Source organism: Pseudoliparis swirei, chromosome 7, assembly GCF_029220125.1.
Source record: "Pseudoliparis swirei isolate HS2019 ecotype Mariana Trench chromosome 7, NWPU_hadal_v1, whole genome shotgun sequence".
NCBI classification, from domain to species: domain Eukaryota; kingdom Metazoa; phylum Chordata; class Actinopteri; order Perciformes; family Liparidae; genus Pseudoliparis; species Pseudoliparis swirei.
Window position 1 is genome coordinate 10699960 of NC_079394.1, and position 13999 is coordinate 10713958.

At 43.8% G+C, this 13999-nt stretch overlaps 1 protein-coding gene across 1 annotated transcript in view; it reads left to right on the forward strand.

Annotated features, from left to right (window-relative positions):
- cux2b (cut-like homeobox 2b) overlaps window positions 1-9613 on the forward strand; it is a 97513-nt gene extending 87900 nt beyond the window's left edge. Inside the window, exons 16-22 of the mRNA XM_056417994.1 lie at window positions 702-803; window positions 969-1807; window positions 4253-4418; window positions 4611-4910; window positions 5009-5197; window positions 5303-5579; window positions 5701-9613. Of these exons, the coding sequence (XP_056273969.1) occupies window positions 702-803; window positions 969-1807; window positions 4253-4418; window positions 4611-4910; window positions 5009-5197; window positions 5303-5579; window positions 5701-6517 (2690 nt within the window). The 3' untranslated portion in view covers window positions 6518-9613. The remainder of the gene's footprint in view (window positions 1-701; window positions 804-968; window positions 1808-4252; window positions 4419-4610; window positions 4911-5008; window positions 5198-5302; window positions 5580-5700) is intronic.
- Window positions 9614-13999: the final 4386 nt, after the last annotated feature.

Genomic DNA, 13999 nt, shown 5'->3' on the forward strand with positions numbered 1-13999 from the left:
TGGAAATACGATTAGAACAACAAATATTCATTCATCCGCAGCTGAATATAGACAATGAATCCAATCTTTACTCGGCTGTTGGAAGATGACTTTATGGCCCCTTTAAGATAAAGAAATAAAAAATACATTTTGAAAATATGTATGTACTCCGGCCGTGTCATGGTGTTTGTTGACTAATGTTTTATAATTTAAGTGCAATAGGTTAGAATCAACCGATTAACGTTTACCTCGCCCTTGTTCTGCCTTGAAAACCAATGGTTTAGAAATAACTGTGAAACAGGCGTCTCCACAGGTGACCGGAGCTACCAGAACCAGGTTGCTAAAAAAAAAAAAAAATGTTCTGAGAGTTGTACCAACAAGTTTTTAGAGCCGACGTAATCATGCCATCATGTTTTGGTGGCTCAGCTTCTGGACCTGCGTACGTTTCAACCCTCTAATCTACTTGGACCTCATCCTCCACTTCATTGCGCGGCTTCCTCTGCCATGTTTGTAGTGTTACACTTTTAAACTTTGTTTTCTCCCTAGATTCACAGCTTTTTGAAAGTTGAGCTTCCCGTATACTGCAACCTCAGACAGCGCGCGCTCAAAGGCAGCCATTGATCTAGCAATCAAAAGCAAAGCCTTGGAACTGCTCTCTGATCAACCAGCCCACTCACCCCCTCCTCTCTCCTCTATCTCTTTTCTGTTACCCTCTGTGGCAGGGAGCATCACTCCGCGCATCCGAACTCCTGAAACTGGGTCAGACGACGCCATCAGGAATATCCTGGAGCAGGCCAAGAAGGAGATCCAGTCCCAGAGGGGAGGTGAGGATGGAGTCATACGTCATAGTGAAAATATCGATTGATCTTCCTTTCTATCGACGATAATGTGTACCGTTTTTATGATGCATTTGGATCACAATTTTCTTTGCATCTAAATTGGAGAGTTGAGAAAGCATCAGTGTCAGAGCTCGGGTCTCTTTTGTCCAGGTGAAGGCAAGTCGTCTGTGCACAGCTCCTCGGGCAGGAGCAGTAACGGGGCCGGCAGCGGCTCGGACGAAACCATCAAGAACATCCTGGATCAGGCCAGGAGGGAGATGGAGGCCCAGCAGCACGCCCTGATGGAGATGGAGGTCTGCGGGAGGGGCTCAACCGCGAGCACAGGGCCTCAGGTAGAGCGTCTGGGGCCCCCGGAGCGCTCCAGGGGCCTTCCTCTACCCATCTCCATCAAACAGGAGGAAGGAGGCTGCGTGACAGTCTGCATGGCCAACCCCATCAGCAACCCCCAGACGCCCCTCAGCGTCCTCTCCCCGGCCGCCTTCGTCCAGAACATCATCCGCAAAGTCAAATCGGAGATCGGTGAAGTGGGCACCTACTTCGACCAGCACTGGTCTCACGAGCGCGGCTCCATGGTGATCAGCGGCATCGGGAGCTCCCTGCCCTTCAACTCAGTCTCCCCCTCCTTGTCCTCCTCCTCTTCCGGGCCCTCCGCCATGCCCCGGCCCTGGCCCCGTCTGGAGAACGGCGAATGTCCCCCCAACAGCGAGGAGGCCTCCGCCGCCGAGGACGAGCTGGGCCCGGGTCGGCCCGCGGAGGTGAAAGTGGAGTCGGACACATCGGTGAGCGGAGAGTCCCCCGGGCCGGGCCCCGGGAGGCTCTCCTACTACCCGGGGTACATCCCCCGGGCCCTCAAGCCCACCGTGCCACCGCTGACCCCAGAGCAGTACGAGATGTACATGTACCGAGAGGTGGACACCCTGGAGCTGACCAGGCAGGTGAAGGAGAAGCTGGCGAAGAACGGCATCTGTCAGAGGATCTTTGGTGAAAAGGTCAGATGTTTTCTTTATCTCTTTGTTATGAACAAAAACAAAAGCAAGCAGCCTGCTAATGCTCTGCAGCATCTGTTCTTACACACGTGGAGCAATCCCTTTGTAATAAGATACAATAAACATGTTGGTATATTGAACTGAATAAAGTATTTTAGAGATAATAGTGATGATTATCTCTAAGGTAATGTCAAATGGTGAAGATGTGAATTTTTTGTGATTATAGAAGAACACAACGCCAATTGTGAAGTCATTTATGCTCTAAATACTTTACGCACCATAATCAAGGGTTCACAAATCTGCCCCACAGGATGTTTTCAGACCCTCAGACTGCACGTGGTATTGACCGAGGTCTTACGACGAAAAACAAAACACATTTTATTATTTATCTTGAGATGCAACAATCAGATCATCCATGTGAAAAATCATTGCCCCCATTTAAATGTGGTAAAAGGCTGCTCCACTTTAGCAGCGGTTTTATTATATAAAGGTTCAGCTTTTCACTCGCACACTGCGGGAGAATCGAAGCTGGTCTTCTTGAAAGAAACTCGTTTAGTTTCTTCCGCAGCTCACATCTCGTTTTACGGTTTGCATCCTTGTCTCGTGGTAAACGAGCTCGGCGCTGGGCAGAGTTCATGCTTCTCTTAATATTAACAAGTCAGGTGATGTTGTGTTTGACTTGCTGTGAGGATCAGGTACAGCTCCGCATATCTCACCCTGTTGGATTGTTATTTGTTGTACCAGCGTTGTCTGAGAAGTTCTCTCGGGCCATTATCCTAAAAGCCTTCAGGGGCTTTTCTGCATGTGCCAGAGCGACGGTTTCCACTCGGCTGCTCTGCATCCTCTTTCTCCATCTCTCTCTCTCGTTGTGGGGCCCTCAGCGGTCCTCAGCTGCCCGGCCGGCATTTCTTTGATTGTTCTGCCGAGATCGTTTGTGACTTCCTGGATGAGAGTCCTCGTGGAGCCGGTTTTCTGCATGTAAATAGTTCTCACCGGGGTTCGAGATGGAGTAAACTCTATAGTCCCAGATGGGGGATTTGACTGGGCTGTTGTTTAAAAACATCACAAAAACAACGGCCATGTTAAAACATGAGAGACGTTTGACGTTGACAACACGGCAGCTTAAAAAAGAACCTGTAACGATAAAGTGATACAATGTTAAAGTGTTTTTGTCGCACAAGGTTTGGTGTGAGTTCTCTTTGTGGCACAGCTAGGTGGAGCTTTGTGGTAATTAGTTGACTCTGATGGTAATGTTTATTATAATCTGAATCCAGTCATCAGTCAAAGGTGGTTTATTTAGTTTATTTAGTCACAAAAGCTTTTAAAATGGGTGATGATGTTCCTTGAATGAATTCAATCTTCATTTTTTAACTCGAGATGTTTGATCTAATATCAGAACTATCCACTGTAACGAATACGCAGTCAAAGATGGACGTTCGCCATGCTGCCTTTTGTATTTTTGAATTCATTGTTCCTGAATTGAGCTGCTCTATGTTTATAAAAGTATCAGTTCATCTCCAGAAAATATGGCTTTATTTTCAGAAAATCCAATCTGGTGTTTTCCTCGGCGCCTTTGTTGTTTATCACATCCTCTGTGGAATAAACACGTTTAGGTTTCATGGTGCAGATTTCATTTTGATAATATTAAGGGATCAAGACTTGATTCTCCAGCTCATCCGTGAAAGGTATTCATATTTGTAAATACTTGACCGTTGTAAAATATTTTTAAACTGAGTTCCACTTTGGTTGAAGGTGAATTTTATATAAAGATTTGTATCCAAATGCGAAGAAAGAAAAATATCACATAAGTTGTTACTTGTTGGTTTATGTCTCCACATATTCTCTTTGTAAATTAATCTAAAGATAAACTATGAACATTCTACTTCACTATGGATTTTCTTTGAATAATGATTTAATGATTTAAAGTGCAGTATTTAAATAGGCTCAACCTAAACATTTATGATGTGATGCTGCCCCCTAGTGGGAGTTTGCTGAGCATGTATCACCGAGGAAAACAGATTTTGTTCTTGTCTGATAATAGTTTGGAAAAATCAACCATTATTACCTTCGCATTGAAAATGCTGATGGTAATGTTTTGATCGTCGTGTATTTATTTATTTATTTGTATGCGTGTTACTCACATAACTCAAAAAGTATTAAACCGAATCGCATGAAATTGGGTGGGATGATTGGTTATTATCTGGGGACCATTTGATTAGATTTTGGGATCGATCAGATCAAAGGTCAAGGTCAAGGTCATGAAAAGGTCAACATCTTCTTTTTACCATAGCGCGGTCAATTTCTATCCAATTGGCATGCAACTAATGCCAAAATGTTCATAATTCCATGCCCAATCTTGTGATATGCGAAGGTATGCGCTTTACTGAGTACCCGTTCTAGTTTCCACATGTGTTGTTAACATGTATTAACCCGTGTTGTACGACACAGGTGCTGGGCCTTTCTCAGGGCAGCGTGAGCGACATGCTGTCACGGCCCAAACCCTGGAGCAAGCTCACCCAGAAAGGAAGGGAGCCCTTCATCCGCATGCAGCTGTGGATCCTGGACCAGCTCGGCCAGAGCCTCAGCCAGCCCCCGAACCACAGCCACACTCTGGGTGAGACTGCAGTTAACACACACACACACACACACAAGTCACATGAAGCGTGAGTCACACTTAAGACGCTTTATTACCCAAAAAACAAATAAAAGGTAATTGGAAAACTCAAATTGATGGTGTATTTCACTCTATATGGTGAGATCTACAGTTAGACTGACAGTTCTTTTTTGTGATGCCTCCACTCTCCAGATAAAAGCCCAGTGACGGCCCATTCCTCGCCCTCCCCGCCTCTAAGCCCGGCAGAGAGCCACCCGAGTCCTCTGGTTGAGCCGGTCAGCCTCTCCCTGGAGAGCAGCAAGGAGAACCAGCAGCCTGAGAGTCTGGGCCTGTCCCCCCACCCAGAGGGAGGGAAGTCCACCCCTGGCTTCATGGTCCTGCACCAGCCCACCAACCCACTGGGTATCCAAGAGCTTGTGGCCATGTCTTCGGAGCTCGACACCTACGCCATCACCAAGAAGGTCAAGGAGGTGCTAATGGACAACAACCTCGGTGGGTCAAAGTTCAGACCGAGGGGTGGAGTCGACATTGCTCATGAATTCAGACACAAGTCTGACATTTGCCGTGTTTGTTTGTTTTGTTTCCCGCAGGCCAGCGTCTTTTCGGGGAGACCATCCTGGGCCTGACTCAAGGCTCGGTGTCCGACCTGCTCTCCAGGCCCAAACCCTGGCACAAGCTCAGCCTGAAGGGCCGGGAGCCGTTTGTGCGCATGCAGCTGTGGCTCAACGATCCTCACAACGTAGACAAGCTGAGGGCCATGAAGAAGATCGAGAAGAAAGGTGGGGGGCCCGGAGTGTACGCTGTAATATCTTCCAGTGCAGGATGTAGAGCTCGCCGGTGCTTTGTCGTCCCCTCACGCCTCATCTCACTGTCTTCCCCTCCAGCCTATCTGAAAAGGCGGTACGGGCTGCTGAGCACCGGCTCGGACAGCGACTCGCCGAGCACTCACTCTGAGTGCGCGAGTCCGGCCTTGGCTTCGCTCGACCTTTGCCCCTACAGCCAGGCGAAGAAGCCTCGAGTGGTGCTCGGAGCTGAGGAGAAAGAGGCCCTGAGGAGAGCCTACCTCCTGGAGCCCTACCCCTCTCAAAACACCATTGAGATCCTGGCCTCCGAGCTCAAACTCAAAACTAACACTGTCATCAACTGGTTCCACAACTACAGGCCAGTCCAATCACCTTTTTACCGTTAGCTAACGGCACTTTAATCTGCAACTACCTTTCATGTATATTTAAAACCTAAATATCCTGACGCTTGAGTGTCTAACAGCGGTGTTTGTGTGCAGGTCCAGGATGCGACGGGAGGTGCTGATGGAGGGTCTGCTGGACAACGACACAGACGGCGAGCTCCACAGCGACTCCCCCTCCATGACGCGGAGCCCCAACTCCGATGGGGAGGAGAGGCGGCTGCAGCAGCTCTCGGGACACATCCACTCCAGCCTCCCTCTTCGCGCCAACACGCCGCTGCCTCACGTCAAACAGGAGGCGATAGACAGGGAAGACGAGAGGGAGGAGGGAAAGGAGGGCGCCGTGAAACGAGAGCCCCGGGTCCAGTGTTTCTCCACGGCGGTGCAGTTCCCACAGTTGAAGAGCGAGCGCGAGGATTCCATCGCCGGCTGCCGCGAGCCCCATTCGGCGGGCCAGAGCCTGAGGCAGGAAGAGGGGACGAGCAGCCAGGCTCAGGGGCTCTACGCGGGCACAGGCTCCACGGACGGCGCCCAGAGAAGCATCCAGTCCAGGCACGAGGGGGACGACTCCGGGAAGTCCCCCGAGGACCCCGTCAGCTTCAAGGCCTCGTGCGAGCCCTGCCGCAGCAGCCTGGAGGTGTCCCTCAACTCGCCCTCCGCTGCGTCTTCCCCCGGCCTCATGATGTCGGTCTCCCCCGTGCCCTCCTCCTCCGCTCCCATATCGCCCTCGCTGCCCAATCCGCCCTCAACGAGCACCAATCACAGCCTGGACCCCAAACAGCTCCCCCCCTTCCAGGGCCCCAAACTCAACAGAAGCTCTCAGAGACGCACTGAGAAAATGGCCAACCTCAATAACATCATCCACAGGCTAGAGAGAGCAGCCAATCGAGAAGAAACACTGGAATGGGAGTTTTAAGTCCCCCTTTTCCTGTATTTAGTGCTGGAGACCCTCGCGGCACATAGGAGAGTCTCACGTAGAAGCCTGAGCGGAGCCTGGCTCCCGAAGGCCTGTCCTCTCAGACTGATAACTTATAAGGAACGGGAACGCAGAACATAACATGTGGCTACATTTCCGACAAGAACTTGGAGAGTTTAAAAAAAAAAAAATTATTGTAAAAAAGTATTGGGTTTTTTTGTTGTTGTTTTTTTGGTTTGTTTTTGATAATGCATACTACTTTGAAATATATGTGACAGCACTAGCTGTTGTTTTACCTATTGGACTTGACATGAAGACTTTTGCAGCTATGGTGTCATAAAATGTACACTGAAGTTCTGTTGATTGCCACTGGGTGAGATTAAAAAAAGACCCCTGTCTTAAGCCATTAAAAGCACTATAACTATTTGAAAAGAGACATTGACCAAATTTGCTACTTTTTGAATAGCAATTTTTCAGATTTTGTCTATAAGACTGGACAGTTTAAGTCAAGTAACATGAAATCCTAATACTGACTGAGGGATAGTCCTTTAAGACTCTAAATATTCAACATCTTGTATGTACTTAGTTTCTTGGTGATATGTTTTGAAATATTTGTAACTCACGTATAAAATGTGGTTGTACATGTTGTAGAATTGTCTGCAATAGCCTTCTCTAAACCCGATGTAGCATGGTACTCACCTGACCCTGTTACCCTCTGTAGTTAGTCACCTGTGATTATACTTGAGCGAAAAACAACTGGAAAAAAAAGAAGTTTGAAAACCCTGCAAAAAATATGAAAAAAGGAAACGTTAAGTCAAACGAGTAGAGTACTTTTAGTGTTCGTTTTTTCTTCTTTTCTTTGTGTAATCCTTGAGGTTTACAGTTTAGGGCCCTTGTGCTTTCGGTAGTTAGTGAAACATTCACTACACATGAGCACAGTTTACATGATTTATTTCAGACTTACCTCTCTGACCCTCGCAGGCATTGCTTCTCCGACTGTAACAGGCCAAGACACACCTGGTTTACCTCAGATTATGTTGATGCACATCATGCTTTCATTCTTATACATAAACACGACCCACACTTATTTGAATCGACGGAGGGAAAGTCCTCCGTGCCACGGCTCGGACGTGCGGAAGTGGCGAGTTTTAATGAGCAAAATCTGTCTTTTACAAAGAATATGCTGCTGTTTGAAGAGATAGGGAGCTAATAATTCCGTTATATGTGTGTGTATTATGATCCTCCTCACAGGTAAATGCCTGATTGAGTGCACTTTTTCTCAAAATTGGGTCATTTATTGTAGTTAGGATATACGTACTCGATCAACGCGGTGTGATATGAAAGGTTGCCTGCTGTGATTTGGTTTCCCTGTGGGCGAAAGCTGAGAGCAAGCTGCAGTATGACCTCTCATCAACATGAAAACATCCAATCTGTAAGTAGACTATATTCAAGGACACACAAGGTTACAGGTATCCCCTCATATTATCTTTGACCACTTGTGTATCGTGTCTGTAGAAGTTTCTTTGTCATGCTTGCAATATGTTCTTTATGTATTTTGCCTCTATTTTATACTCAGAACAGTTAACTAGATATTCAATACCTCGTGTATGAACTACTTACAGCACTTAGATTTTGATAATTGTGAGGAATCAAGAAAATGTCAAATATCAACATTATCCTAACTTAGTGTCCACGAGTCTTTGCCTTTACTGTATCGTTGAAGTTGGTAGTAAAACACTTGCACATGTCTACATAGTTCAGAGGACTTGGATTGTATTATGTAGAGATATATATTACACAATTACAACAACAAAAACACAAAAAAATCTTACATTCTTGGAACAAAATGTGCTGATTATATTGAAATAGAGTGTACAGATTTAATAAACCAAACCCATTCAAGCCAGTTCTGGTCTGGCAAGCTTGCCCCCGTTTTAGACCTTCTCTCAGGGTAGTCTTGCTTTTTAAAGCTTTACTGAAACAGTTGCGCTCATCAGTGGTGGAGACGACGATAAACACGACGCGGCGTGGAAAACGAGTCCGTTGCATATTCAAGGGATCGATGGAAGTCGTGTGTGTGTACAGGAAATGCAACTTTCACAGCAAGTGGCGGTTTGTTGCTGTTTTGTGATCCATTACACAGATGTGTCCAAGTACCGGGCCGATGGGAACCATCAGAATGAGGTCGCATCTTCTGAGATCAGTAGACTTTGCTCTCTAAAATACTGTTGTTGTTTTTTTTTCTCTTGGAGCCGCAGAAGATTTTTCTCTGGTTTTTTCGTACCACCATTTCTTTGTGTGCATAATATACTGTATGATCAGCGGTGTCATTTCTAATGTGGAGATGCCATTGTCTTTCATGGTAACGTGGACATATGACTGAAAAAGAAATGTATTTAAATGCATTATCTCTTCATGTAAAGCTCATCTCATTGTTTTGCATGCGAATCCATTCTGGTCTGATTACAACGGATAGGACTGTGTTTTGTGTTGTTGTTCTTGCACAGGGACATTAAATCAGCACTTAAAAGTCGTTTTACACGAGTGACGTCCATGCATGGTGCAGCTGATCGGTCCGGCTCTCACAAAGTCAGAACCGATCCGGTCAAATCAGAACCCGATAACTTACTTCCAGGTTAAATATTTAAATCAAGATTATTTTGTGCCATATCATATGCCTCATGCATTATCCTCACAGGAGTAATGCTTTGTGGTAAAGTAGGATTTAAGAGGGGTGTTGGACTTTTTGTTACCCAGTAACAAATGCCCTACACATTAGATGTTTTGTTATTTTGTAGTAATTGACATTAGTCACTAAATAATGAGGCAATTGGTTAGCAACATTTGAATGATTGTATTCAGAGTTGTTAATACAAAAAAAACAATATTTACAACTCTGACACTGAGGGTTTGTCACAAAGAAAATGTTTTATTTGAAAGTCAGCTGTGAATCAATAAAGAGAATTGTCCTGCAGGCGTATTAAATAAGGGTCTGACATGTCAGTAAATGTTAAAGAATGGACAAAAGTATGCCGAGCCTCTTTGAATTGAATTTGCATATGTAAACCATCATTCAATACATAATTGTTTAAGATCCTGCTGTGTTGTGTTGTTATTTTGTTATTTATAGTGATGAACTACCCACTCTACAGATAAATGCAATTAAATTAATGTAAACAAATAAATTGCACCAAAAAAAAGACAATAAAACCTCACCGTCATACAAATACATCATAATAACATACATGTATGAATTTTAAACATGTTATATCCTTGCCCATTTAGAGCAGATAGTCTTCTCCACATTGTTGTCACTAGATCTACAAAAACACTCTTACTCCGAATTTCATAATGAAGAAATATGAACGTAGCTGTGATATCGGGGGCCGCTTGAGCTTCACTGAGGATTACGGGAACCTATGATTATTTTGGGTTCAACCATTTCACCACTGTACTGACTTTCCCTGTAAAAATATGGAAACCTTCAGCACTATGATGCCGATAGGTAAGCAAGTACAAAGAAACCTACAGGAACCAAGTGGGAGAAAAAAGTTCTATCTAATTACATCTCTAATTCTAACTCTGTGCCAGATGGCTGCCTCAGTACCGCGGTAATCACCTGCTTCTGGCTTCTTTTGGGTTGTGGGTTCAGGGAGAAGTGATTAACTCCCTTTTCCCTTTCCCTTATTTCTTAAAGAAAGCACAACAGAGTGGAAAGCCCAAGCTTCCCAGAGGCCCACTGAGCTCACTTTGTCACTGGACTTTCCCAATCGTGGTTTTGCATTCAATAAAACACTGAAGGTTCTAGTGGGGCACTTTTGTCTTGTGAGATTTATTGTAGCTGCATGGTGTCGAGTTAATGGGGTGAACGGGTTTTAAAAACAGTGAATCGGTTGCAGGGTTCGTAAAAACGCAGAGTGGCTACAATGCTGCTCGAACCTCTTCCACCAACATGCACACCGAGTCATCCGGATGACTGTGGAGCAGATGTTTTAGGAAATAAAGGTTTAAAGTGTCCACACATATTCAGGAGTTCTGAGAGGATGAACATGTTGGACAGGTCGTACACGCTTCAGAGAGGAGAGCGAGCGCACTGAGGCCTTCAAGACATAACACAGATCCATCTAAATTAATTTCAAAGGCATATTTTGCTCCCGTGCTATGCAAACCTGTGAATTCATATTTAATTCAGCATGGATTTGAGTTTGAAAGACAAACATTAAATGTAATAAAACTACAGCCATGCTGGTGGCGAAGGTATTATATTTGTGTTTAAATATATTGGAAGGATATGGAATAGAGAGCACAATGACAAAAAAAGATTGCTATTCTTAGCCAACACAAGGCAACACAAATTAAACTAGAATGGCCAATCGGTAGAGTGCATACCTTCGCGTATCACAAGATTGGGCATTGAATTATGAACATTTTGGCATTAGTCGCATGCCAATTGGATAAAAATTGACCGTGCTATGGTAAAAAGAAGCTGTTGACCATTTCATGACCTTGACCGTGACCTTTGACCCGATCGATCCCAAAATCAAATCAAATGGTCCCCGGATAATAACCAATCATCCCACCAAATATCATGCGATTCGGTTTCATACTTTTTGACTTATGCGAATAACACGCAAACACGCACACATACAAATAAATAAATACATGGCGATCAAAACATTACCTTCCGCATTTTCAATGCGAAGGTAATAAAGTATTGAAGTGACGTTTGGCCTGAAGGTGGCACCAGAGGTACACAAATATTACAAAACCTTTAAAAGGTGTCAACATTTCAAATGTGATTAAATTGTGTGCATATAAATTACATTATATTTCTGTATGTATAGTATGTGCATATAAAGTGACCATTGCTGCAGAAATGTACTACTCGTACAAAGTCAACTGAAAGCACCAAATAACTAAATGAATACAAATTATATAAATACCAGTGAACCTGTTGAGTACTTGTCATAGTTTCTATCTAGACCCAAATGCAAACACACGATACCAGGGATCTTTGACCATTTATTTAAACTTCGGAAACAGCAAGAAGAGTAACGATTAAAAAGAAGGCTGTAGGTTCACCGGGAGTCGGGCTAGCGGGTTGAACAGGAAACAAGAGACCGAAGAACAAGGGGAGGAGCCTAAATAGGGACTTGATTAGTGATCAGAGGCAGGTGAGTGAACAGGTGAAGGAAGTTAGACTAACGAGGTGCGCGTGACTGAAATATAGAGTGAGGAGGGTGTGCAGCTGAACTGTGACGACTTCGCTCTGTGAGACATGCACATTATTTGGGTCAATTGCTGTTAAAAATGAAGGGTAGGGCACCACTGTCATTATTAAAGGGATATTTAAAATGAAAACAACGTTCAACTAAATAAAAGTGGAAATTGTTGACAGCGTGTAAAAGCGGTGACTCTTAATCAGGTAAACAAGGTCGCTCGAAAACACCTGGAAAACCTACAAAAGATGAACCTCTGATCGCAGTCCAGTCAGCTAAAGTCTTTGTAGCTTAGACGATGTTCATCACCCACACGTTGCTTTCTAAAACTTTATTCATGTCATGTAGAAAATCTGGGTAAATGTCATAACTGACGTGTGTGAGCAACACGCCTCTGAAATCTCTGAAGTGTGAAGCGGACATTGATCTTCTGTGAACAAGTCTGATCCAGTGCAACACCTGAGGAAAAGGGCTCTCTCAGGTATGCACTTGAATACTTGACAATTAGTTGGTCCTGGGCATTCTGGGTACTGGGGTAAGTCATCGACCTCATGACCTTTCGTGATGTTGGTTGTTCGTAGGCCACTGCAGTCCCTTTCAGCTGTGCTCTAAAAGGTTTAAAGCAAAGCAGCTCTTGAATCTGTTTTTGGTGAGCAAGCGCTCTGAAGATTTGATCAACGCTGTCTGCTGCTGGAAGCCTCCGGCAGTTGTCCATGTTCGCCAACAATTCTTCTCAGTCAACACCGTCAAAAATGTGAAGGAGAAGATTCAAAGACTACTTGCTGAGAGTCTGACACTTGGAAAAGCAATCCACAAGATGTCTCTCCACAAAGCCCAGAGCAGCTGGCTGCAGAAGGTCAGGTGCAGGTAGTACAGGAAGGTACTCTTCTCCTATTGTGTCTTTTCACCTTCAACTCATTGTCTCTGACAATGTCTTTCTTCTTGGTTGTTGAATAGAAACGTAACAGAAGTAACTTTGACTTTTCATATGTTCCCCGAGTGATACCACTGTCTAATGAATGCTGCTGGAAGTCAGTTAAATCTCTGCATTTATTCCACCTGGATAAAAACAACAGAGCAGGCTTTTCAATCCACTTCTGTTTCATACTGTCCTCCGGGTCTCTCTCTTTTCTGGTTCCCCCTCCAATTTATAATATAATTTGTTATATTAGCTTCTCCTGCTCCATTCGCTGTCTGTCTCCCACATGCGGTGGCCTTAAGTAAGTAGCAACTTTGCTTCTCAATTTTGTGAAAGTTCAAAAAAAATGGAGCATCTGTTCAAGACCTCAAATGTGACCTTAAATCAAACATATCTATTTTTTTTCCCCTTTTATTATTTAAAATAAGTCTTTTGGTTTCCTAATTTTCGAATGAAATGCAATACTTTGAAGTGGTTAAGGAGCATAATCACTATTTGATTTTATCACGAGGCATCTTATGACAACACAGGATGATCACGTACCTGACTATATAATAATATGTTTGGTTGGATGTTGAAGAAGACAGAAGCAGAGAGCAGCGACAATGCAGGTATTAAAAAATCATATTTTTTGTAAAAATTAAAAATTGTTAAATATGCCATGAGCATGTTTATGTACTTAATTAACAGGATATATTTCAGAAATAATTAGAAAAAAGGGATACAAAAGGATACTTTTTTGACCTGGTTTAATTAATATTGTATTGTACAATTATCTATAAGTGACTCAAGACCTGGAAAGGCATTCATTTATTGTAGGTTGATTTATCTCAACGCTAAACATCTTGTTACAAGCAACTTGCAGTTGACCTTTTGCACAGCAGATATGGCAATGATAATAAGAGCAATAAAGCACAAAGTGTGTCATTTTTTTTGTTACATTTTATTTGAGCCACTGCAAAAATATATTAGGCTACATTCAAATGTAAACTAGTGTGTAACCAAATATTTCAGTGATATTGTATATTTGAATGAAGTACTACGACACAACAGGTTCATAATACACAGTCACTGAGGTCCAGAAAAAAACTTCCGGATTACCGTAGATTACGCTGCGTTGTGAATGGGATTAGGTGTCTGACTTTACATTTTAAAAGGCTTATGCCTGAGTACGGAACAAATAGCAAAGCATGGCGGTGTAGAGACACACAAGTATAGTGACACAGTAAGGTGACATACATATAGGCCTACATTATTCTTAGAAATATGGAATTAGTAATTTTTAAAGAAACATCCAAGTGGCACTCTCTTCCAAGTCATTAAATTGCATTTAAGATTTAAGGG